Below are 24,963 nucleotides of genomic sequence, written 5' to 3'. Positions count from 1 at the left end.
TTCGTTAACAATGCAGCTTAACGGGAAAGACTTTGGAGAGCTCAAGCTTTCCAAAACACTCCTCTCCGGAATAACAAGGCATGACAAATCAACCTTTGCCAAACCACAACAAGCACTTCACTAGCCAGTTCAATTACATACAGTACTAAAGAAAACATGCCTGGCTAGGATGAAAGCTTTCTTCAAAAAAGAAGGTATTCTCCATCAGTAAACAGATCATTACTCATTAAACATACTGCTTGGTAACATCTACAACAAAGCCAGCTATTTAGTGCAGATTTTCTGTGGTATTCAGTATGCATAAAACTCCTCTGCTTACAGCTGTATGGTATAAAGACCATTACACTGAGGTAAGACTAAGAAAGACAAGACTGTCTGGCTCTAGCTTAAGTCAAAATGCACATTTCCCCCCAGAAATCTGCATTTCAAAACCAATATCTCCAAGTATGCATTTAAATGTGTTCAGATTGGGCATTTTAGGCTGTTATAGTTAATTTCACATTTTTTTTTAATCCAGACATACACAGTCTACTAATTACCACATAAAAGGACCTTAGGAAAAGGAGAGTTTTGATTTCATTTTAGGAGATTCACTAAAACGATGCACCGATCATTTATAAGAGGCTTTGTTATGTGCTAAATTTACTCGGCATTAGTAATGGCACCATAACGCTTGTGTAGACATCCGCTTGGAGCAAAATCTGCTCCCAGACAGCTATCTGCCAGGGGGTGGGAGATAGCTCCCTGTCCCCAGGAGCTGCCTGCTTCTGGAGCAGGCTACACTACAGGAGCCTGGGCAGGGACTATGTCTCCCCTGCCCTGGCAGCAAGGAGCATAGGGGTCTCCCAGCTTGGGCCCTGAGACAGCAGAGCTGGCACTGGGAGCTCCTTGCTGGTAGGGGCAGGGGAGCCTGTTTCTCCCAGGCTGGAGAGGCTGTTCCTCCCCCTCCCCCCCAGCTCCATGAACTCAGATGGAGACAATGCCCCCCCTGGCCTGGCAGCAGGGAGCTTCCAGCCCCTACTTCCTGATTGCAGAGCAGGGGCTGAGAGCTTGTTCCTAGCCCCCACTCTTGTGATTGCAGCTGCAGTCCCAGGCTGTGCAGGGAAGCAGGGCAGCCTGGAGGTAGCTGGGAATGGTCTTGTTTCAGGCAGTCCCCAGCCAGCACCAGGCTATACATACAGACTTCTCTGTGCAGCCTGGGGCTGGCCAGGAACTGTCCATGGGTTCCAGCCCCATGTCCTGATCAGGTGATCAAGGCACAGGACTTGGAAAGAGCTGCAAGGGTGGAGTAGGTCCCAGTCCCCTGCCCCGATCCACTGGTGAGGCAGCAAGCAGCGAGCTAGCTGCTAGCTGTCCCACTGGTGGATTGGGGCAGGGAGCTGGGACCTGCCCTCCCCTGAAGATCCTTCCAAGCCCCATGCCCTTGATCAGAGATCCAGGCTAGGAGTTCTCTGCTACTGGGGCAGAAGGACATTGTCCCCATGCCAGCAGCAGGCAGCCCCCAGAGGCCAGGAGGCAACTGTCTCGTGGATTGCTGCTCCCTGCCTGGAGCTCCCCCGGTGACAGGAGGGGCCACTTGCATGGCTGCAGGGACCTGGGAGCAAATCTTCTGCCTAATTCCTGCATGTGTAGATACCCACCCAAAAATCCTTACTGTTCAGTATCTTACTGTACAGTAAATCTAGGCTGGAGTAAACACGTGTGTAGACACACCCTGTGTATATGAGTTGATCAGAAGCTTTCAATTGATAGCAATGAAAAAGTGGTGTTTGATGATCCTGAAGTCTTTTCCCTAAGAATGTCTATCTAGCCCTAGGACTATGCTTGCTTCTTTATTTGTATCAGGGAGAAAAAAACAAACAAAAACTTCTTATTTTTGCTGAATCACCAAAATCCTGTAAACATGCTATTAAGGGCTAATAAGTATGCTCCTTTCATTAAAAACTACACTGTCATCAGTGAATCTATAATATGACACAGTTCCCTATAAGGCAGAGACTTGACCCTTTATTTAAAATATCAGCAGCTTTTAAACATACTCTTCTAGTTGGACAATTCATTTGCACAGTGGCACCCTAAGGGAAAAAAAAGTGAAGAAGCAGCAGGCATGTCTGGGCTTTTTTCAATGAGCAATTTTACATCTGAATTTTTTTAAAAGCATAAAGATATTGAATGAAAAGCATTTGGTGCTTAAATATAGAGGATATCACATAGTAAACACATTGAAGTACAAGGAGTACTTTTCAAACAGTCAGCTTTCTTCCACATTGCTTCTCTAGACACTGAGGTTTAGTTGCTGAAGCCCTCACTATTCTCTTAAAAAAGAATAAAAATAAACTGTAACACTTCACCCTGTAATGTGTAATTAAGAGTCTTGTAGTTGTATAAGACTTAATGGACCTTCAGTGAGAGCCCAAAAACAGACTATTTGTCTGTTGTGTGGGGATATTTGTCTCCCAATCACTTTCATAATAGCATGAAATTTCCCTTTGGTCTTTAACATCTGTTCTGGGCGACCGCTTAAAGCCGTTGGCAGCTAAGATTCTGTCTCATCCCTTTAAGATACTATAAACCACATCAAAATAAACATCATGCCATCAGGCAGAGAAAAATACCTTTTAATTTAATCTTTGCCTATCTTCATGGACTAATAATAAATTATACAACTTCCCACTTGATTCCCACTAGTTCTTGATCTTAGTATATTAGCCTGCTAGGCTTAAGACTTCTACAGTTCTCTGGTAGAGTTTTAGAACTTAGTCATCGTAGTTATCTTAGTCTTATTATCAGCTGCTCCTCACTGAGCCAGCAGCCCAAAGCAAACAATCAGAATGACACTATCAGAAAAGACACTGATCAAGGGGTATGGAAAACTGGTAGGGAAGAGTAGATTGTGAAACTACTAAACAACAACAAAAAATATCATCTTATCAGCCCATCTCAGTCTTTCAGCGGGATCTGTTAAGCAGGAAGTTCAAATTGTCACTTTTGTTTTTTTATGAAAGAAAAGATAGAGGAAGAAGGAGAGAGAACGCTGCTGGATAAGTGGCACAGAAACCCAGACTGTCTTAGATGAAGGAATACTCTTACTGTGATCAGAGTAAGGTAGTTAACCCTGTTAGAATGAAGCCAGGCAGCACGCAGGGCAGGGTGGCATCTACTAACTGGTTCAGAAATGTACTTCTCTTTTCTAACTTCTCTGAACCGTTAATCTTTAAGGTGTTACCTTGCCTTCCCTTCTGTCTTACCTTACACCACCCTAACTGTTTAGTTTCATCATCGTATGTGCTATATTTGCTGAAACAAATTATGTATGGAATATGACTTCCTTGGTACAATAGTCCAACATCCCCCCTTAGTAGGCTAAACAAGTGCCAATTCACTTCTGGGGTCTCAACACTTTCCCTTCTACTAATTCACTTGATTAGTAATTTAAATGTATCTTAAAAATATCTGGGAAATAGTGATTGGATTGGAAAGGATATATATCCATTACCAAGTGACATATATTTCTGGAATAAGACGGAAAGTATATAGGTCACATCAAACAAGCACATGAATGTATCAATGCTCTTCTCTCAGAGTATGATCCCATTGCAATTAATGAAAAGACTTCTTTCTTATATTAGCAGATACTGGCCCAAGCCATACTGAAGGGCAGAGAGGAACATAAAATCTTCATTACTTAAAAGTTTTATTAAGGTGCTCAAGAAAGAACACATCTGAAGCCACTCCACTGAATTTAATTTGAGGCTTCTTTTTACAAATCTCCGAACAGCTATCAGTCTACTCTCAGTTCTGGCTCTCCTAACTGCAGTTGGAGATAGATATAATACAAAACAAAAGATCTGTTTTTTTTCTAAAACCTTGAAAAACGGTTGTAGGCGGGTAGAGTCATTTCAAGAGTAAAATGCTACTGAACACTTCGAGTGGTAAAGTTTAATTATGCCGATTCACATTTTCGATCTAGATTAAGAACCTCCCTTGCTAGTAGAAAGAGAACCTAGAAGTCCTGTAGTAGGCAAAACAAAGAGCGTTTCCACTCAAACTGAGAATGGAGACCAACATTTAGAAGTATATAATTTGATCATCTGTTTTCTAAATGTGTCCAGAACTGTGAGACTTTTAAAAACATTTTGCACAAGAATGGTCTTTGAAAGAATTTTTGATTCTAAACATTTTAAAAGGGGGTAAGAAAAGTCAAGTTTACTCTAAAAATTTAGTTTTTGAAACTAAGCTCTCACAGAACCTAAAAAAATCTCCACAAAATACTTCCATGACTTTTTTAAGATTCTACAGGAAGATGTGTGTAATTTTTTTAAACAAATATTTCCTGTCAACCCAAACACTAGCTTTAAAACCAGAAAGTGAATGTGACTATAAAACACAAGGGGAAATTGTTAGCACATTTTAATTGTTTAAGCAAAGAAAGATGCAAAATGTAAGACAGCCAGCATAAAGAATGTAAAGAAATGCATATTCTTTAAATATTCAATTTTAATGACAATTGGTAGAAAAAGAAATGTTAAAGGGGCACTTTCTCAATTAAGGATTTTTTTTTAAAATTAAGTGTGCATATTATATTTCCAAACCTCTTGTTCAAGTTTATCAAAACAGGGTGTTACCTATCTATGCTTGCATAATGGGACAAACTTGTCATGATAGCAGGAAGTTGCATCATCTTATGACACAATGCAAGCAGAATGTGTTGAATCAGGACATTAGTTTAATGCAGGTGTATTTTGGAGTAGTTAAAAACAAAAACAACCCTATGAAATATGCCAGATCTATCAAATACTAGTTTCTCTGGGACTCCTGTATCCTATACCTGTTATGCCAAACACAACCATGCTCAAAGATTAAAGACTATGAGACTTCACTTGGAAACATGACTTAGTAAGTGCAGCAGGTTTGGTGAATTAGTGGAAATTTTCTTGTTCAATAGACAGCTGAAAAATCAAGTGTCTAAAGGTGATGTTCTTCATTGGCATAGTTGACATCTTAATAGAAAATGATGCCTATATATAAAAAAAAAAAAAAGGAGAATGGGAAATAAGATTACATTCCCTTCTGCCAGTAGAATATAGAATCCTCATCCTGAAAATACTTTGTAATTCCTGCATGTACTTTAGTGTTTGCAGAACTCAGCCTGAGATCCTGATTCAGCAAAGTACTGAATGAAGCCTATTTAAGTCCATTCAGAAGAGTAAATGTTTAAATACTCTTCTGAATGTGGATGCTTTCCTGAATAATAGCTAAAACGAGTTAAATCAAGAAAAGTTTGCTGTTACAGAGACAGGTCGGTGTGATAGGTGGATGAGTGTATATACTTAGGAGCTAAATGGTGGTTTTGACATCCAAAGTCCTTAATTACAAGGAATAAAGCTAGAGAAATTCTAGAATAAAGGAAGAGAAATCTTTCCCCAATTAATTTTATCATGGGACACACTGATCCACAAGCTGCCCAGATCAACAAAATGACTTAGGTGCCTAAATCCAGTAGCATGATTCTTAAAAACCTTGCCTGTGCTCTCAGGTGCCTAAAGCCCATAGCCATCTAAATTTTTGCTAGTAAAATTGTCCGAGTTCTGGATCTTTATACACCTAGGACAAAATTTTTGCTAGTAATGTTGTCTGAGTTCTGGTTCTTCACACACCTAGGATGACTGCCACTTGGTGGGTGCATCTACATGTGTGCTTTACTGTGGAGTGGATTAATTAGCTCTGCAGTAAAGCATCACAGTCTACATGTGTGCCAGTATTATTTGTAATATAATATGGCTGTAAGATAGTACTATCAGAGACAGTACTTTCTTACAGCAGACTACTTAAATGCATGTGTACACTGCGATAGGGGCTGGCTGAGGCACGAAGGTGCTAAAGTGTGGAGGTGCCTGCTGGCTAGTCCTGCACTATAACACCCTTGTGCCTGATGCTACTGGCCAAAGCCAGGGCTGATTCTCTAAGCTCCCTGCCAGTCAGAGGCTGCTCTGCCCTGGCTCTAACTGCGGCAGTCCCAGGCACACATGAAAACGCTTGCCCTGGAGCAGGTGACTCCAGCATGAACTGTGCTGGAGTTTATTTTATCGTATTAATTGCTTGTGTAGATGCACCTAGCTAACTTGCTGTGCCCTGTCTTAGGCCTAATGGGATCCCTAGTCTAGGTGTATCTCTGCTTAATTCTCCAGGAGGACCTGAGTCAATAGAAGTGCTCTGAGTATGCCTAACATGCATCAGCTCTATAGAAATAATCATGTTTGTGCTACTTCTTTCAAAAACACAGCTGTAGAAAGAGAGGTCAGTGGTTTCATCCTCCTTTCATAAAGGAGCACCTGACAAGCTTTAAAAGCCATGGGCTGGAAAGCTTCAGTGGTGCATCAGTGACAGGGGACTTTGCTCTGCAGGGGCCAGGCACCTGGAAGCTGCACCCATGCTGCTGATGCTTCTCCACCCCCAGTTCTCCAGCTGTGGTATTAGCACAGCTTCCAGGTGGTGGGGACTGAGCCGGGGCTGGGCAGCTAGAAGCTGTGGCTGCACTGCTGCTGCTTCTCCCCACTCCCCATGACACAGACATAGTTGGAAGCTGCCCAGCCCCAGTGCAGAAACTCACAGGTGGGGAGTGGGGAATGGGAAGCAGTTAATGTGCAGCTTTTCACTGCCCAGCTCTGCTGCAACTCTGGCATGGGTGCAAGCAAAGCTCTGTGGCTGCATGGACCAGACACAGTGGTTCTGCAAGCAAACCCTGCTTTAATACTATAATTCAGTAGTTACAGCACCTGCCTAGCATGAGGGAGACCTTGTTTCTATGCCCATTTCAGCCTGAAGTTGTCCAAACCCACATCTCCTATCTCCAAGAAGAGCACCCAGACCACTACGGCTAAGGCTACACTGGTTTAAGGTAGTGGAAAATCTCCACCACTCTTGTTGAGCCTGTGCCACATTACAGAAAATAATTAAAAATTCCTTGAGCCTGAGAGGCAGCCCAACACTGTAACCTAGTGAAGGAAAGCCCTGGCTTCCAATGCAAAGTCAATAGCTTGTTCAGGATCATAACAATCCAGGATCAGGCCACCTGGATTTTATCTCAGCTTGGATACTGTCCCGAAAGCAAGAGTCACTGTATTTATTGAGCTTTCTCATGTAAGTTGAAGATATGGTGGGTGGTTATCTGCCAAGTTTAAAAATGTACAAGATGTGGTGACTGAGAAAAAGGAAGAGCAAAACTAAAAGGACCTACCAGCTGAATTAGTGCTGGTATACCAATCCATCTAATGAGAAGCATCATTTGCAATGTCACATTCAGTGCTTCTGTAAATAGTTTACAAACTACATGCTGTATCTTTGTGGGTCCTATAGAATTTCTACAAGAATTTGAGAAGAGATGTTGAAAATGTGAATGAGCTGAGGAAAAACTATAACAAATTTGGATGACCTGTACATGACCAGTGCCCAGATCTTCACACAGTAATTAATGACAGTCCATTTGGAATCTAAATACACATGTACATTTTCAATGCAGACTTTTGAATATACCATGAAAGTGGGAAAATCTAGGGTATTAGTATGAATCATAGGTATTGATTTTTAAAAGAGAAGTTGTTGAGGTATTTGTGTAGGATTTTATCTGATAATTCTCAGATTATAAACCAATAACTGTTTAAATTTTTAATAATCTGTTTATATTTAAATAGACACAGGGAATTTTTTAATTCCCTCTTTCTACTCTAAGCCACCTACTGTGACACAACAGATGATGAAGCTATATAATTATATAACATATTATTAGATCATACAGGCAGAAGAGACATTACTAGCATTCTTTGTTTATACTGTAATCCACTTACTGAGATTCATCATCGTCAGCTCTCCGGAGGAAGGATAGTGAAGTCTCTCTGCAAAGTCTCGACAATACCACACAAGTAGTTCTTGGTTGGCAGGGATGGGCTTGATGGTGTAGAAGTAGATGTTCATTCCATTTTGACAAGCAGCCAAGTTCTGTTCCTGAACAGAATGGCCTGGATTCACATAGCGCATCCAGTTGCTCTTGTCCTCATTAAATCCATCAATGAAGTGGTGAAGCTCACCACTGGAATAGATCTGGAAGAGAGAGGAAGCAAATATGAATATATACATTGAATGGAGTGTATATATTCACATGCATATACATTAGGTGTGCACTCTAAAGGACAACAGATACAGGTACCAATATTCACCTAGGAAAAGGTGGGTGACCTTTCCCTAAGGCATCCCTCTCATTAAGAAAAATAAAGCTTACTCTAGAGGATAGACACACTCGGTTACCTTTTTCATTTCTGTTTAGTCAGTGTGTTGCTCAGTTAAAGCATACAACCAAAAGAGACAATTTGGAATTAAGAGCTCTCTCTACATTAGCAGTCTACCTTGGAGTTCCTTTTCTGCTGCTATGATCAACAAGTAGGTGATACCAATGACTGCAGGTTTGAGTGCGTGCTTGTATTAATGCTTTGAGTCACCTGTGTATAAGACTGACTAAGCTACGTCAGTCTCTTTCTCAGCTTTTTCTATGGCCTCTGTGCTTGCAGTTTCCTACCACCCCCGCCCAGAGGCTTAAACTATGCAAACATCCTCCACCCCCCCCAAGTCCTAAAGTAACACTTGCTCATACTTGGAATGTAGCCCTTTTGTAGAAAGGTTGGGTGGGGCAAAGATGAACTTCACCTGCCACAACTAAGTGAAGACCTGGAAAAGGGCCAGCATTTGACAGTCTATGAGAAGTCACTTTTCCTCTCAATGCACATGCCCATGCTTGCACATTTTTAAATGAAAACGTCTTGGCAACATGGAGGAGGAAAAAACCTAATGCAGAGTGAGGCTGTTATCTTAAAGCAGTAAGAATATGAACATTAATAATCTAATGAATTTGACAAATATATCCTTTAGAACTAAAATGCTTTATTCTTGGAAAGAATTAAATTCAGCACTGCTATGTGAAGTTCATCCACTGAAGAATTCAGAGTTACACACTAAGTGATCAGGTAAAAGTAGAGCCTGAGGTTGTGAGTGATTTGGATCTATAAAGAAAAGCAGGCACATTTTATCTGAATGTGAAAACACTCTGGGGCCTATCCCGGTCTTTGTGCTCATACTACTTTCTTTTTTCTTTTGAATGGCAGCAGTTCAATTGAGAAGTTAAAAAAAAAAGAAAAAAGGAAAAGGCAGACTGGCCCTTTAATGCAAGCAGTAAACACCAGAATCACTTTCTTTTAAGAGTAACTTCCTGTAAATTGAGAAGGGGGAAATACATGTGGCTTCATCAAAGAAGCTTGTGAGAGATTTTGCGGTGTGTTTGTTATGAGAAAATGGAACAGAGCCGGGTGAATTCTGCTATCAAGAGGAGTTTTCAAGTTTCTTTGTTTACTCCGAATTGCAAACTTCCAGGAACTTGGGGTTCCATTGCTCTGCACTTCTACTAGAGACGGAAGCTGCTTTCTAAAGCTGCACTGAATGGTTTCCAGTCACCCTTCCATAGATAGTACAACTTACTGTACTTCTTTTTTTTTTTCCTTAAAAAAAAACAAAAAAACACACATCAAACCTATGAGGTCACACGCCCCCACACCCACGCAAAACTGAATTCTGCCATCTCACCAGATTTCCATGTATTATCAAGAAGATAAAATGTGCTGAGTCATCATACAGTTACAAGAAATGATGTCACTCTGGGGTTTGCACAGCTTTCATATCCCTTCTCTTCAAATATGTCATTTGCATGGAACATTTCTGTTCACACACAGCAGATGTTTCTATTCCTGCCAGCAAAATCAGGATTCCTTCTGTAACATGTGGGAAGATATCTCCCACAATTTCCTTGAATGTGCAAGGCTGTTTCAGGCCCTTAGGAAGGAATTCATCTGAATTACAGCAATGTGTCTTGAATGAATCAAGAGATTGTAACAGTAGGTTTAGTAATGCTTAGAAGGCTGCTATATCGTTTCCCCAAAAGGCTTTTACCTTCAGACTTACAGTCCTCTCACCATTTGCTTTCTTACAGAATTCTGCAAACTAGTTAAAACCCTCTCTCCAGATTTGCTGAATTATTCCCACTTGGTCTAGTTAGGCAAGCATGCCTCTCCCCTTTGTTAGACCTAAAATCTTGGTCACAAAAGTGAAACACTTGAGCACCTTGTGAATATTGTCACCCGTGTAACACTGCATATGCTGCATTAGAGAAAATGTAAGGGCACTGAAATGAGGCAACAATACTTAAAAGTAAAAAGAGACACCAGAAAGAGCTATTTAAAAGTCACTAGAAGTAAAGCTATTCTTTAACCCACAGGGAGCAGTGTTCTTGATGGGTAAAGAATATGGCAAATGTAAGGGTATTAAAAAACACACCTGGGGCTGACTGTGAAGCAACTTGACTCAGCTCCCAGTGACAAAGCTCAGATTCAGTGTAAAAGTCGCTTTTCCCACCCACCCTTTTATTGAGAACTGCTGTAATATGCCTTCTCTGTGACTGGAGGGCAACAAAGTCAGTTTTGTGGAGGCAGTTAGGGCACAGTTAATGAAGTACTTAGAAGTAGTAACATGTTTGTGGAGGAGGTTGAGGGATTAAAGTTCATTCAGGTTTCTTGATAAAAAGGAGAAGAGAGGAACCATATTAGGCCTCCAAGTTAGGGCTAGCAGACTAGTGGAGGGTAACGAGTTGGGAGGCAGGGCGGAAAGAATATCTTGACTCTTCAGGTTGCCTACCTTAGCAACACAGATCTTTCAGGCTCCAGAGAGAGGCTTATCACTCAGTAACATCATACTAACACTTCTACCCTCCATTCTCAAGGTGCTGACACTCCCATGACATATAGTTACTTATCCTAGCATTTTCTCAGCTAGCTTTAGAAGTGTGTGCAATTTAAACTACATGTATTGAAGAGATCAACACTATTTCAACTGCTCAACGTAAAAAACACTTTCAGAAGATTTTAATAATTGCAGAGAAAAGATGACATAATACTTTCTACCCTGTCATTAATTTTCAAGTATGTATCAGCTAGGAAAAGAAAAAAAAAAAATCAAAGATATGGGATGTGCCGAGTCTTTAAGGATCCCTGGTTTCCCCATGTGAAAATGCAAACTGACCTACTCTAACAGCAAGCAAAACTGCTATTTCTTTATATATGAAGTATTGATGTGTTTCAGAAGGCAAAGTCAAGAACAGTTGTGTATCTGTCTCCCTTACTTTCCACCCACGCTGTCCCCATTTCCAAGAGTGCCAGACATTTACTCAGCTTAGTTTACCACGTTCACTCAGATTTCAGTTCATCTAGAGCAAAGAAATAGCCCCCTGCACTTGCACGGTTCTGAAACAGGAAGTGACCCAGCTTTTCAGCTGTACTCATTTAGTGATCTGTTTACTGCATCAACATGGAGCTGTGTGTGTTTTTTCCCTTGCTTACCCGCCAAAAGTATTTTCTGTTTGCATTCTTGGGAACCGTATCGGTGGTATAGATCTCTCCTACCAGGGGTCCAAAGCGTGTTCCTTTTGGGATGTACTCTTTGCTTATAACTCCAGTAACCTACAAGAAGAAGAGCATGAGATCAGCCCATCTTCAAGAGAAAAAAAAAGCATCACTTCTCCTGTTCTTATGACAGAAACCCCAAAGCACAACATAATGGCAGTGAGAAGTCAGCAAAACAGAAACACCAAGCCATGTTAAGAGCATATATAAAACCTCTGCCAAGTTACTTCATACTTTACTGAAAGATATGGAGGGAAGTAATTAAGAAAAGTAGGGGAGCATAATTAGGTATAACTGCCCTTTTGGAAGTGTGTGTGTGTGTGTGTGTGTGTGTGTGTGTGTGTGTGTGTGTGTGTGTGTGTGTGTGTGTGTGTGTGTGTGTGTGTGTGTGTGTGTGTGTGTGTGTGTGTGTGTAAGAGAAAGAAGAAGAAGAAACAACAAGCAAAGCGTTACTGGATTAACCAAATTTGTATAAGCCAGTATCACCAAAATTATTTCCCCCCTCCCCATCCCCCCCTTTAAAAAAAGAGGGTTAAATATGTCACAGTTAAAAAAAACAGCAAGGTACCAGCATGTAGTCTATTGGTACTAGCATTGCCTTCCCATCATTATACCTGTAACTTTTCCCCAAAGGTCAGTGTCAGTCACAAGAACCAATAATATTCACTAACAATTAACTGTCTGTTGGTGTGTAGCTATGTCTGGTGGTTTCCTAAGCATATTCAGTACATTCTCCAGTGAAACTTTTACTTTACACTGGTACCCTTTCCAATGTCAACAAGGAAACCAACCAAAATCTACAATTCTTCTATTGACATGTAACTTAAAGCTACAAACAATATGAATGACTTTTGGAGCAGGTACTCACAGATTACCTTCTTTAAAACTGAGACAGAAGTTCCAGTAATAAAGGTTAAGCTGGTTTGATCAAGCAGAAGGCATGAGTTTTTGTGAAAATGCTCTGGCATACCAAATGTAAGATACGTATACCGGTTGTTCAGCTTCCTCCTTGACAGTAATTATACTAAAAAAGTCACTGACCACAAATCAGGAAGCAATTCATCATTATTCAGAAGAACGTGCCTTTGAGTAACCCTTTACAACACACTGCTGAGTTATTGGTTTTGTCTCTTCCCTTTCCCCACCAGCCATCTTATTTTTCTTGTGTTTAAACAATATGTTATAAAAAAGAGTAATTCTGTAAACCAAAAATCAAGACTTCACAAGACTGATATTACAGCTCAAGTATGGAGGGGAGTAAAAATACCATTAGGTTGGTTAACTTTACTAAACTGTCATGGTAAAACTATCACATCCCCCTCTTGGTCCTTATTAGATAATAATGCTCATTATGCCAAGCTAGAATCATGGAACAATACAAGTATAGTAGAATTTACTGATTTGCTCTAATTACTGAGTGCCTGTGGAGATTCCTAACTTCTTGTTAATTATCAAGAAAACACCACAATTAACAAAACTAATTAAAAGTCATCAGCATTTGTGAATAAGTATGTATTTGGGGTACCATGCTGTATACTAGTTACTATTACCCAAAGAGACCTTTCATTGTAAATACTGATCAAGAACTGGAGTTCAACTTATGTGTGTGAGTGAGACAGAGGGAAGAGAGACTGGTCTGTGTATTAGTGAAATAAGAATTCAGGTTCTACTGCATACTGCCTAGACATAAACATGCCCAAGATGGTTCTCTTGGTTTGTAACTGACAACATAGACAATTTCTTAGCAAAACTGTATTTAAAATGACAACATCAAAATGAGAAGAAACTGATGCAGAGTTAAGAAGAGAATCCATTAACAGGAGGAGTGCCATACATATTTGCATATGTTTATGGTTTACATTAAAAAAAATAGCAAGTCAATACAACTAAATGCTCCATTAATTTGTGCATCTGGACTGGGGAAAAAGAGAAAAGGGACGTCCAGAAATTTTCCTACACCTACCACAAGTTGAAACATGTTCAGTGGCCCAGTTTTATTTTTGTCCTGCTTCTACATTTCTCATAGAGAGCTGAAAAAAGCAGATGTTCTTTTCATCTTCCCCATATATCTTCATTTACATCCATCTGCCCTTTCAATAAAAGTTCACAGCCAAAGCATAAAACATCCTAGCAGTTTAACTGTAAGGTATCTTTTAACTCATTCCCAGTTTTAAAAATATTTTGGTCTCAATTAAGATTTTAAGAATGTTCAGAAATCACTACTGCTTGAACCAGTCAGCTTGAAACGTTTGTTGTACTGGCTTCTCAGTTCCAGCTGATGCTTTTTGGTATTTATTGTATACAATATTTGATTCTTCCCCAGTACCTGAAACATTTATATTATTATCTGATAGTTGCCTTCTGAAGACAGTTTAGTAAACTACATTTTAGTAGTTTCTGTGAGCATTTTTCAATCTCTGACTAAACTTGTTTATTCCCATTTTACTTGCCATGGTTTCTGATTAGAGTATCTATTACATATTGTGTCTCCCTAGAGACTCAGTAGTTATAAGTAGCATTAAACTGAGAATCATAAGTCAGCTGAGGCACACATTTGCATTACAAAGACAACTCAGAGTTCTAGATCTCAGGTCAAGCAGGAAGCTGCTCCCATCCCATAAGCAAGGTCAAGGAGACTCTTGTCAGGGTATATAGCTCAGTGGGATTTAGTAACTGTGCTTGATGGCTGTTGGTAATCAAGGTTACCTAGGACTGTTCACAAACAGCAAAAATACGGCAGAACTAACGCAAAAAGGAAGTTGGGCGTTAGCTGCTAAAAAGCACACTCAGATCAAGCATTTCAAACTTCTGTCCACAAGGTGTCCTTCAGCACACTCTCCCACATGACGATGATACTGTATGTAGTCACCACATTTTGTGGATGAACATTAGTCTGATAATGGGCTCTTTCTTCACAAATGAATGGCTTCTAGAAACATTTAAGGAATTTCTTTTATCGTTGGCTCTCAAATTTGGAACTTTGTAATAAAGAATACATTTTCAAAATTAGTTCTTTCATGTATATATACACATTTTATTTTCTTTCTTTTAGCACCAGAGCCGCATTAGCTTTCTTAGTACTACCGCAAACAGTCTGGCAGTTGATACTTATTTCCATTCTCAGAAAAACAATACTTCTACAATAATAGTAAAAAACACAAATCATTGCAACTGTGGTAGCATCTCCATGACATGCATAAGACATGGTACTACAGGGCTAAAAGAGTTGAAATACTTCTGGCATACCTGGTGCATGACAAAATGAACACTATCTATTCAAGCTAAAAGAACCACGTTTTTGGCATTTAGGGTGAGGTAACTGCTTTGCTGCAAGTAGTGAGCTGTGAAGTCTCCAACGGTCAGGTCCGATATTACAGGTAACAAAACCACGGCAGTATTTTGACTGGTACTGCATATGTGTAAGTCAAAGAATTGACTTTCTACTCTGCTTGAGCTCAAGTATGTTCAAAAGCCTATTAAAATGCAGTGTTCACCTAACCCAGGAAGGAAACACCACTGGAACTGACCAGGGTCCTAATGAATTACTGCTGGGGCAAGGCTGCTGTATGCCTTCTATAAACACATCAGTGAGAAGTTGAAAAGCTTCAACACTTTCATGCTTCATCTACCCCCACAGAAGCCATTCCACTGGATGCTTTATGGGCAGCACTGACCCCCCTGCCATTTCAGCGTATCTGTCTCTGTCAGCAGGCTGGGTCACAGAGCACATCCTGACAAGTCATGGCTCCCAGACAAAAAACAGTATTCCTTAGGTTCTCATTTTGATATTAAAAAGGAATAAAGAAGTATAAATACTTATCAGTGGCAGAGAGAACTAGACAATAATGAATATCCATTCTGAGGAAAGGAAGCCCATGTAAATGAAGCTAATGAATTGTATTTTTTCACCTTCTTTCTACACTCTATTTTAAGCACAACAGCATTTTCCAAAAATAAATCTGGAGTGGGTATCCTGTGTGTTGGGGCCGAGTTATTTTCTTTCAATTACTAGTCATATATTTATCTCAGTTCCACAGAACTGATTCTTGTTTGTATGAAACAAAACTGAACATTTCTACCAAATCGACTAGAAGAAAACCGAGGCTGAATCAAGTTCTGCAGCCTGCCATTTACTTTTTAAAGGGATGTTCAGATTTAATTTCTACTATACATAATTAAGGAGGAAACAAAATGGCTTCAGAGAATTATCTCTAAAAAAAAGGCATGTGAACTTAGCAAGCTATACTTTATTAACAGTATTGGTCTAATGCTAGTCCCTGTCAGGAGAAGCCTTATTATAGAAAGGACTGCATACAGAATCTAATACTGCATGTAATGGGGTTTCAACACTTACACTTCTCTATGTGCTTTTGAAAGGACAGGATAAGTGGTGTGTTAGGATCCCAAATATCTAGGCAGTATCCTATACTAGGAAGTGCTTCTGAGATTTTAAGCTGATGGAGGAGAAAGGAAATTCCTTAAAAAAAAATGCTTGAAAATATTGATGTAAAAAGATTATTCACATCTATTATTGTAAAATACATTTTTTTATCACTGTTTTTCATACAGCTTTCATTAAGTACCCAAATGAAGCAAAAGTGACCTGACATATTTAAAAAAAACATAGCATCCTTCAAGTAAATCTAACAGCCTCAAATGTTAAGAGCAGAAGCAATTCATTAAAAAAAAAAATGCTGATGCATATTGTGAGTTCATAATGAAAAATGTGTCCTTCAGAAAAATCCCCCAGCCAAGTCCAAGAACAAACAAGAGCATGATGCGTCATGGAATCTTTTGCTGTTTCAATAAATCTTTGAAAGGAGTTACGGGATTAGCAAAGTTAAAAGATTCATGCTCAGAAAACAAAAACAAAACAAAACATGCATACACCACAGTAGTATTCCTACTCCCATGAGACATTCAACACGAAACACACATCTAATCCTGATACCATTGGTATTTCACAAGCCATCTACTGTCGACTTTTTGGCTCACACATTGACTCAAGAATTCCAATCTTTCCTCAAAATGAAGCCACAATTATTTTCCCCCAAATTAACAAGGAATACAATTTAGACGCACGCATACGCATCGAACCACCCACCCACACAGAACCTAATTCTTATCTCGCCCCTTTTCAAATGAAGAACAGCTATTAGAGTTATGCTGGTTTTACATTGCAGTAAGATCAGAGTCAAGCTCCCTTTATCTTGCTTCCTCCCTCCCACTGCTTGGGTTTGATCCTGTGAACACTTAGGCACACAAGCCATGTTATTAAAATTGGCAGCAGGACAAAGCAAACACGTAAAATGAGACAGAAAAAAAATAGATTCAGAGTCTAAAAGTGGCCATGATGAAAGTAATAAGGAATGTGCTATGCAATTATTTTACTTTCTTGACAAGTCAATAGGTGAGTACATTCCTATAAATTTAATTCTATGGCTTTAACAGAAGGGGACTACTATCAGTAGATTAAAATGATAGAAATCAAAAAGTTCCTCCTTTTTCTTACTACATGTGCTGCTCAGCACAAATGCAACAGAATGGGGAACAAAAGAAGGATGTTCTATATTGAGGCTCCCTCTAGCAAAGGATCTAGATTGGTTATATTTTAAGAAGGAATTGGAAACTGTTCAACAACTATAAAAAAATACTTCAAAGCTCGTAACAATCCTAAGCCAATTTACAGAGCTGAGCACTAAAGTAAGAAAATTATCAACTCCTACACACTGGTGTTTCCTAATACACCGCAGGGAATTTATAAAAAAGTTTCTCTGATTTCTTATTGTGGCTACAATATTACATGGAGGTAACAAAGCAAAGAACTGGAGGAGCCAACATGTTACTGGCTATCTGTCTAGTAGTTAAGTAAATTGTCTTGCTACACGTTCAGTGTCATCAACAAAGAGAGAGTGTTTAAAAAGTATGGATCATAATATTGCATAGTATTACACAATGTTTAACTCACAAAACAAACAAGTTATTTGCATTTTCAATTTTTTAACATTCCTCCATTCAGCAGGGGAAGGAGGGTAAGATTTCACATGGATGTTTGATCTTATCCTGATCCCAAACCACTGTATGTTCTATGGGGTACTGTAGGACCAAATGCAGCTATGCCACTTTATACACAAATACAGCTATGCCACTGGAACTCAGCTCAAATTTCTGTACATGGGACTGAAAGAATAGACGCAGCACCATGGTACTTGTTTTGGGAGGATACACGAGAGAGAGAAGAATGTGCTTAAATTCCATTTCAGATCTGTGGTCAGTGCATTTAGCCAGAGTAGCAGCACAGGTAATAGCTGCCATACCACAAGTCACAATACAAGGAGAAATGAAGGGTTGTCCCTAGGATTACTACCCTGTTAAACATCACACCTAGCGATAATAGCTATTGTATGTGAAGAAGTAAACACATAAGCAATTGCTCATCCAGGCTCTTTTTTCTCCCCAGCCCTTCTGAAACAACAAAGACACATACCTGCTCCAGAGGCAGGCATAAAATATACTTGAATGTCCAGCTACGAGTAAAAGATACTGACCCAGATAAACAACATCCATAGTAAGTCATGGAGACAATTTGTTATGTGATTCTTGCCGGTTTTACTACTACTTTATTTAATAGATGAGCAAGTGTTTTGAGATTTTAGGAAGTTAAAGTAAAGCAAGCTCATGTGAAGGGTAAAGCAATTTCATAACCAAAAACCAGAAATAATTAAATTCAGATCCAGGAATTTCTCTCTTTCTTTTAAAAGCTATTTATTGTACAACTGAGAAACTTCAAATCTCTGGGCCAGAGGCAATGAGCGGACTAGGAAAAAGAAATCTAAAAACTGGCACAAAAGACTGCCCTATACTTTAAACATGCATATTTGGCCACACACTGACTTATGCAAAGATTATACTGTTTGCTATTTGGTATGGAGTGTCAAGTGATAGACGATTAGTTTTCAATTTCTTAATGAATAAAAGGATCTTTCTTCAAAGCCGTGGAATAGAAGTGTAAGCTAGTTATTCTTCAAAGCACTGTGAATTGGCTGGCTAGCCCTAGCCTTCCCCAGCAAACTGCTGCTTACCTCTTTACAGTTTGATGCATATTTGAAAGTCAAGTTCCTTGGCAAGGAAGCCTCTGCCTGAGTTATGTTGCCTCCATCAGTGCTAGGATCCCATGGGTGATCATTTACGATGTACGTGCACTTCTCTTCAAAATCAGCCTCTGTCCACAAAGTCATGTCAGCATCCTCCATGTCCATTTTCATTGTCCAGTCTGTCCCTTTTACAAGCAGTTTGAAACTCACAGAGTCCGAGCTACACTGTGTGGCAGCCTGGAAAAGAAGAAAACAACCTTTAATCCCCATTGTCCTTCAGTTTTTGTGGTTTCCTTTGAGACAGTGTGACTAATACTGTAGTCTGTGACACTTTAAAAGCGTATGCAGGATAGCTGGTACTGTTGAGTAATAGCCAAAAAAGCAGTAGAAGTAAAGCTGCTTTGACTGAAGCAATGTCTTAAAATGCCAGCCTTAGTAACAGGGATCCAGTGGAATGGGGGAAAATCCCAGAGACTGACAACTGCATTACCTTTCTCCAGATCCTTTCCTTAATGTCTCATGAGAGGAAGGGGGAAAAAAATATTCCATGTCCAAGAGACTGTGGGGTCATGGCTGCAAGACCACTTAGTGCTTGTGGAAAAGCTGCCTCAGAAAAGTGTCACAAACAACGAGAGGAAGAGGAAGGAGCTGCTGTCTGCGTCTGAATGAAGCTAAAAATGGAAAGCGCATGTTGGAGGAGCGGAACCCAGCCTTGCCTTTTCCAAATGGGGAAGCCTGAACTTTCCCACCAGCTTTCAACACACAAACAACTTTCAAAACAACCTGGCCCCCCGCCTGACGTCCTCTTATCCTTTGGCAAAGAAGGCTGAGAAAGTCTGCATCCTGCCAGCATCAGTGGAGCAACAGCCTTTCATAAACCACGGGAACATACTCCCTTGGACCAAAAAAAAAAAAATTCTTATATGACTTTGACTTGATGCTATCTCAAAACTTTAAGCTTGAAGGACTAAATTAAATCCCCATAAGAAAATTCTGCTGAGTCCTTGCCTGTTCCAAGACAGAAATGCTTTCAAATGATCAAACAGGTATTAAAACATATTTTGTTCCTAGAGGATACACAAAACTAAAAGCTTCTTTTTAAGCTGATAGGGGTAAAACACGAACCCCATTAAAAACATTTTTCCCTGTAAAATATCCAACTACTATAGAATTTCACCCTGGAGTTCCTCTTCTCTCCACCCCAATAAAAAAAAAAAGAGAGAGAAAGAGAGAAATTTCTGGGGAAAAGAATCAAGAACTCTGTCACTGTCTGAGTCGCAGTTAAAATAAAACATCAATTGACCCCACTGAGACTTCCTTTCTGGACAAAGTAGACGCACATTAGAATTCCAGTGGATGTCCTAGAGAGGGTCAAATACTTGCAAGAACAAAGTCTACTGCATTTTTGCTGCCTCAAAATACTTTGACAGATGTACAGTGCAGTCTCTCACTACATCTAAAGGATTGAAGATGTAGTGAGAGACTTCTTCATGCTTTGGTCTAACATACAGAAAAATTATCAGCTAACATACTTACTGAATTTGAATGTCACGAGAAGAGGGAGGAAAAAAAAAAACTAATAGTGAAACTCAAGTAAACTGACAGTTACATCTAGAAGTGAAAGAGTTAATACTACAAGATTAGGTTTCCAAAACTAAACACAGAAGACTCTAGGAAGAAACACTGCTATGTATTCCAAGTGTTCAGATGAACACAGGATAAGGTCAATTTTAGATCCAGAAAAAAAGGAATCATGCTCCTTACCAAGGTCGAGTCCACAAATAATTCCAAACAGCAGCCCAGCGTTTAATGTAAGTCTCACTCATATCTACAGAGTAAACATCTCTTCTTCCTTCCACTTGCTGTTTTAGAGTACAACTGACTCACACCTAGAGAGTTAAGTCTTCTGGCTTGCGCTCTGCTTGCTCACTGGCTCGTTCTCTGTCAGACAGGTGCTGCTGCACTTACTGCTTTTGCCTCTCAGAAACACTGGAGGGCTGAGTGTTACAAGAATACTTTCAGTCTGTTAGCTAAACAGCTTGTTCCTTTCCCCTCCCTGTTTCAGATTTCCTTTAGCCACTCATCTGATTTATTCAAGAGTCACGGCTGCAGGGGTGGGGCTATACCTGTAACACAGAAACTCTGATCCAACCAAGGGGAATTTTCTTTTTTTCCTTTCTGCCCAAATTTCCCTGTTGGTTCACAGGAACATCAGCATTCCCTAACAGCCTGCCTTAGTTCTGCAAGACCACCACCTATGACCTTAGTCATACGTTATCCAGTTTCTACTACAAATCCATTCATCAGCCACTTTTTTAAACTGTGAGTCTTAAGGACACAGTTACATGATTTTGCTGTCTGTCTCAATTAAAAAATGGGATGCCATTAAACCAGCAATTAAAGAACCACATTCAGATTACAAAATATAAAAAGCAGCTACTTACAAGCTTCTAACAAAAAGCTGAACAATTGCGGGATGTTGTCTGATACAATTCAAGGATCTCAGGATACAGAATAAATAAAGGGTATAGATTATCCTAGATCTCAGGATGTAGATGATTTCTTACAAAAGGAGAAGGCTACAAAGTTAATTCCTTGTTTAAACTGCTTCTTACTGATATTTATTAAATATCACTTATCTCATGTGGCAGCTTCCTCTGCCCTTCAGGTAAAAAAATGGGAGGCTCATTAGATACATGTAATATGGCCCACACTTAAAAACTTCACATGCCAAAGTTTGTACAGTCCACAAAATATGTTTCAGCACTAAACTCGTGTTTGACAATATTTTGACTGCTCACTTAAGAGTGTACTGGTAATTGAAGGAGGACTGGAATAGCAATTAGTGAGCCCTGAGCTCGTCAATTTTTTTCCTCCAATCCAAGTCAGTGTGTTGGCTGAAGGAAGGACATCCTGTGATGATGGCATACAATGTCCTGTTTGTTTATTATTAAGAGCATTCCTGCTTCTCATTACAAAACAACCAGATGCCTTACTTCCTTCAGTGGTCCTGTATCTTCACTAAGGAATCTTCCAGTTCAAGAGAAACAATGATGCACAATTCCATTTATAGCCGGCCGCCCAATTACAAACCCTAGTTGGTTTACTGAAGAACAAGTCTCCTGCTTTTCCTTCTTGCCTCATATCTTTAGACATATTTATAATTTCTTTCCTCTTGGTTACCATGTACCTGATTTCTTTTCCTAAATGCATGCTGATAAGTATAGGCCTATTTGGGTGTTTCATATTTATTTACAGAAAAACACAGTGGTTTGTAAAATGCGATGTGTGTCTTTGAAGTGTCCACAATCTGCTCCCCAGTGCTGACAGTAAAGAAGGGTGAATGGGATTATTTGTCCCTGTAGGTTTTGCCATGCTGAGAATAGCATATCTTTTTAAAGACCTTTTGTATGTTCTAACCCAGAAGTCATCACATCACTGGACATAAGTAGGGCATCTCCTGCATTTATTTGAGTGTCCTGGCTTAACTGCTGCAAGTGTGTCATTCCACAGGAGAGGTGGCAACGGGACTGGCACTGATGGGTATAAGCATAATTGGATATACAGGGTAAAAGCTACGCACATATAAAAGGAGGTCTAGGGAGGTTATGAAGTGGGTAGAAACATTTATTAAACAAGAGAAATCCAGCCTACTTGATTGGGTAATTAGCTGATGCTGAGTCACACCACATCGAGTAGAAAAACAATGTAGTCATACTGAATGCGATTCTTTTACTAAAAAATTGTCTCACTTTGAGGTGCAGATGTTTCAGAACTTTTCACTTCCCCGTTAGCAAAAAAAGAACCTGCGTGTTGTGACGAAGGGTTTTTAAACCTGAAAGCTTGCTAAAAAAATTTTTTCCAACTATTTAAGTTGGTCTAATAAAAGATCAGGTTCATCCAAAGAAACTTGGAACACAGAATTCAAGTGGTGATCAATTAAATGTGAAGGAAAACTGGGGACAGATAAGTCTGCTTCTCAAGGAACTGAGGCTGTCTTTTTGGTATGGGAGAGAGAGGGGAAAAATTGGTTAAAATGAAATATTATTTAGACAATAGGAGGATGCCAGTGCTCCAACTCAGAACTGGTGGAACTTATGGCACATGCTTCAAATAGCTTTGGGCCACTCTACAAGGCAACCCTGAAAATTAGCTCCAGGTGTTCTAGCAGGGGTAAAAAAAAGCCTGAGAGCAGAACTACAGTAGTTTAGGGGATGGATTTCACTTTCATGTAGGTCTTGTCCTAATGAAGTTTGATCTGGAATAAAACTAAATAAGGTTCCCAGGAAAACAGAGATGGATGCAGACACAAATTGTAAAGGTTCTGTATTAAGGTAACAAGCATGAGGAAAATTTACTGTTGGAAAAAAGAGAGAGAGCGAGAGAGATTGACCTTCTGACCTTTCTTCCTATAGAGAAACATTAAAAAAAAAGTCTTATTTGATTGGCGGTTTGCTGCTCGCATGTAGAAATCTTTCATAGCAATAGCTGCTATTGTCTGGAATTTGCAATCTCAAAATGTTGTTCATTTCAAAAAGAACTATTTTAGTCATATTTTCATTTTTTCTTTCTTGCTCATAGAAAACCTCAATTACCTTATTAATCAGCATTTCTCAGGCTGATCTCTTCTGCAGCAGCTTTCAGCCTGCCAACAAATCATGAATGGCCCTAACAGCTCTGATCTTAGAAATCCCCATCCATTTCCTTTGATGCTATCACCACTTCAGCTCAACAACAAGCTGATGCTACTCAACTTCAGCTGCTGTTGCGATATTTTCTCTGTGCCTTCGAGAATTGTAATTGTAAGGGAGGGAGGGAGGGAGGGAGGGGAGCTGGCTCCAATAGCTGAAACTTCTTTAGAAAGTTGTAGGGGAGATAAAATGCATAGAGGAGATAAAAGCAGTCTCATTTTCACATCCGCCCCTTCCTTACCCAAACAAGGTCAGTGGCAGACTGACCACATCAATAGTATTAACCAGACCCACCCTCATTTCCCACTTCCTCTATGTAGGCATCTTTATACTGGTTGACATTTGGGGACCAGTTGTGGTCACTACTCTGAGAGAGAAGGTACTGTGTTTTATATCCCTACACATCTCCTACACGTTGCCTTTGAAATAAGGTCCCCAAAAGAACTTTCTTCAAATTGAGGTTGCCATTCCTTTCAGACTTCCCCATTTTTGTCCACATTTTTGAAAACCTGGCCAGAAGCTAATTCAAAGAAAAGAAGGCCAGCCACCACACAGTAACATTTGCAACAGTTAAAAACCTTCAACTTGCAATGCACAACTTCCTGGCCTTTGTGAAAAACAACCTATACATTTCAAATTTGATTTCAGAGGCTTTGCATATCTTAGACTGCTTCAATGTGATGCTGCACATAAGGAGAGAAATTAGGCTATTCCGAGTATTTTTGCAAGGACATTTTAAACTAATACTTCCAGCTTGCAGGGACTGCCTTTAATTAAGATTACTCTCCTTATTACCTCATAGTACTTCCCAATTCCTCCACATTTATTTTTCTCTCTCCTGTACAAGAGTAGGTCTGTTTGTTGTTCTCTCCACTACAGCATAGTTTGAAGTCTGACTCTCCCTCTCTAAATGTTCCTTTACACCTGTTAAAACGTACCATAATTTATTTTTCCTTGGCTGTCTTATTTAAACCAAATATCATTCAAGTTACTTAGGATCAATTCAAAGGGATCCTCCCCTCAGCTCTAAGGGAAAAATGTTCCTCCTAAGACAAACTTCTGTGTGTGGAAAGAGATTTGAGGCAGAAGGCAAGAATTATCTGTGAAATGTATTCCTCTCTGCTTCTCTTTGGCACAGGCACTAGAATGACAACAAGATGGTCTAAGCAACTTTTCTTTTATGCCAGGAGTGTCAAAGATACAGCTCACAGGTATGATATTACCTGTGAAGCCCTATCATTGGGTGCTGCTTGTGGGTCTTGGACTGGACCTGCATGCCATGCTGCATGCAGCATGCCCATGACCAGTATGCATGTCACATACAGCATGCTCTGGCCTCTGCCCCAGCCCCAAACACTGCATGCTATATGGGGCTGGTCCAGGGCACATGCCCCATGCAGCCAGCCCAAAAATGTCCACTGGATCCAGCATATGGGATTAGTTTGTGCTCTATGGGCTGGCCCTGCACCACTCCAGCCTATGGGGCCTAATGAGTTTGATACCCCTGTCTTACGCAAACAGCATTTTGTGAAATAAGCTAGAGGAAAGGCTTTGCCTTCTCACTTCTGTTTTCAGATAGGGAGAGGGAAATGTAGTTGTTGGGGGCAGGGAAGGAGGGAGGGAAGGATTAAATGTGAGGAGTCACCTACATATCCCTCTTGGGAAAAAAGATGCATCACAGAA

The 24,963-nt window shown here is 39.9% G+C and overlaps 1 protein-coding gene across 8 annotated transcripts in view; it reads right to left on the bottom strand.

Annotated features, from left to right (window-relative positions):
- PRDM1 (PR/SET domain 1) overlaps positions 1-24,963 on the bottom strand; it is a 128,628-nt gene that overhangs the window by 5,289 nt on the left and 98,376 nt on the right. For 5 of the 8 annotated variants that reach the window (XM_090037308.1, XM_090037343.1, XM_090037303.1 and 2 more), the window contains 3 exons: positions 18,578-18,826; positions 11,433-11,552; positions 7,845-8,097 (listed from right to left, as the gene is read on the bottom strand). In XM_090037308.1, the coding sequence (XP_089893434.1) occupies positions 7,845-8,097; positions 11,433-11,552; positions 18,578-18,826 (622 nt within the window). Of the gene's footprint in view, positions 1-7,844; positions 8,098-11,432; positions 11,553-18,577; positions 18,827-19,079; positions 19,271-20,353; positions 20,574-24,963 lie in introns of those variants that run through there. The other 3 variants (XM_090037329.1, XM_090037336.1, XM_090037313.1) reach the window with 3 other exon arrangements.

The sequence above is a fragment of the Crocodylus siamensis genome, chromosome 1 (genome assembly GCF_052110815.1).
Source record: "Crocodylus siamensis isolate JL-2025a chromosome 1, ASM5211081v1, whole genome shotgun sequence".
Classification (NCBI taxonomy): Eukaryota; Metazoa; Chordata; order Crocodylia; family Crocodylidae; genus Crocodylus; species Crocodylus siamensis.
The sequence above is the reverse complement of the archived record's forward strand: the minus strand, read 5'-3'. Positions and strand labels throughout refer to the sequence as shown.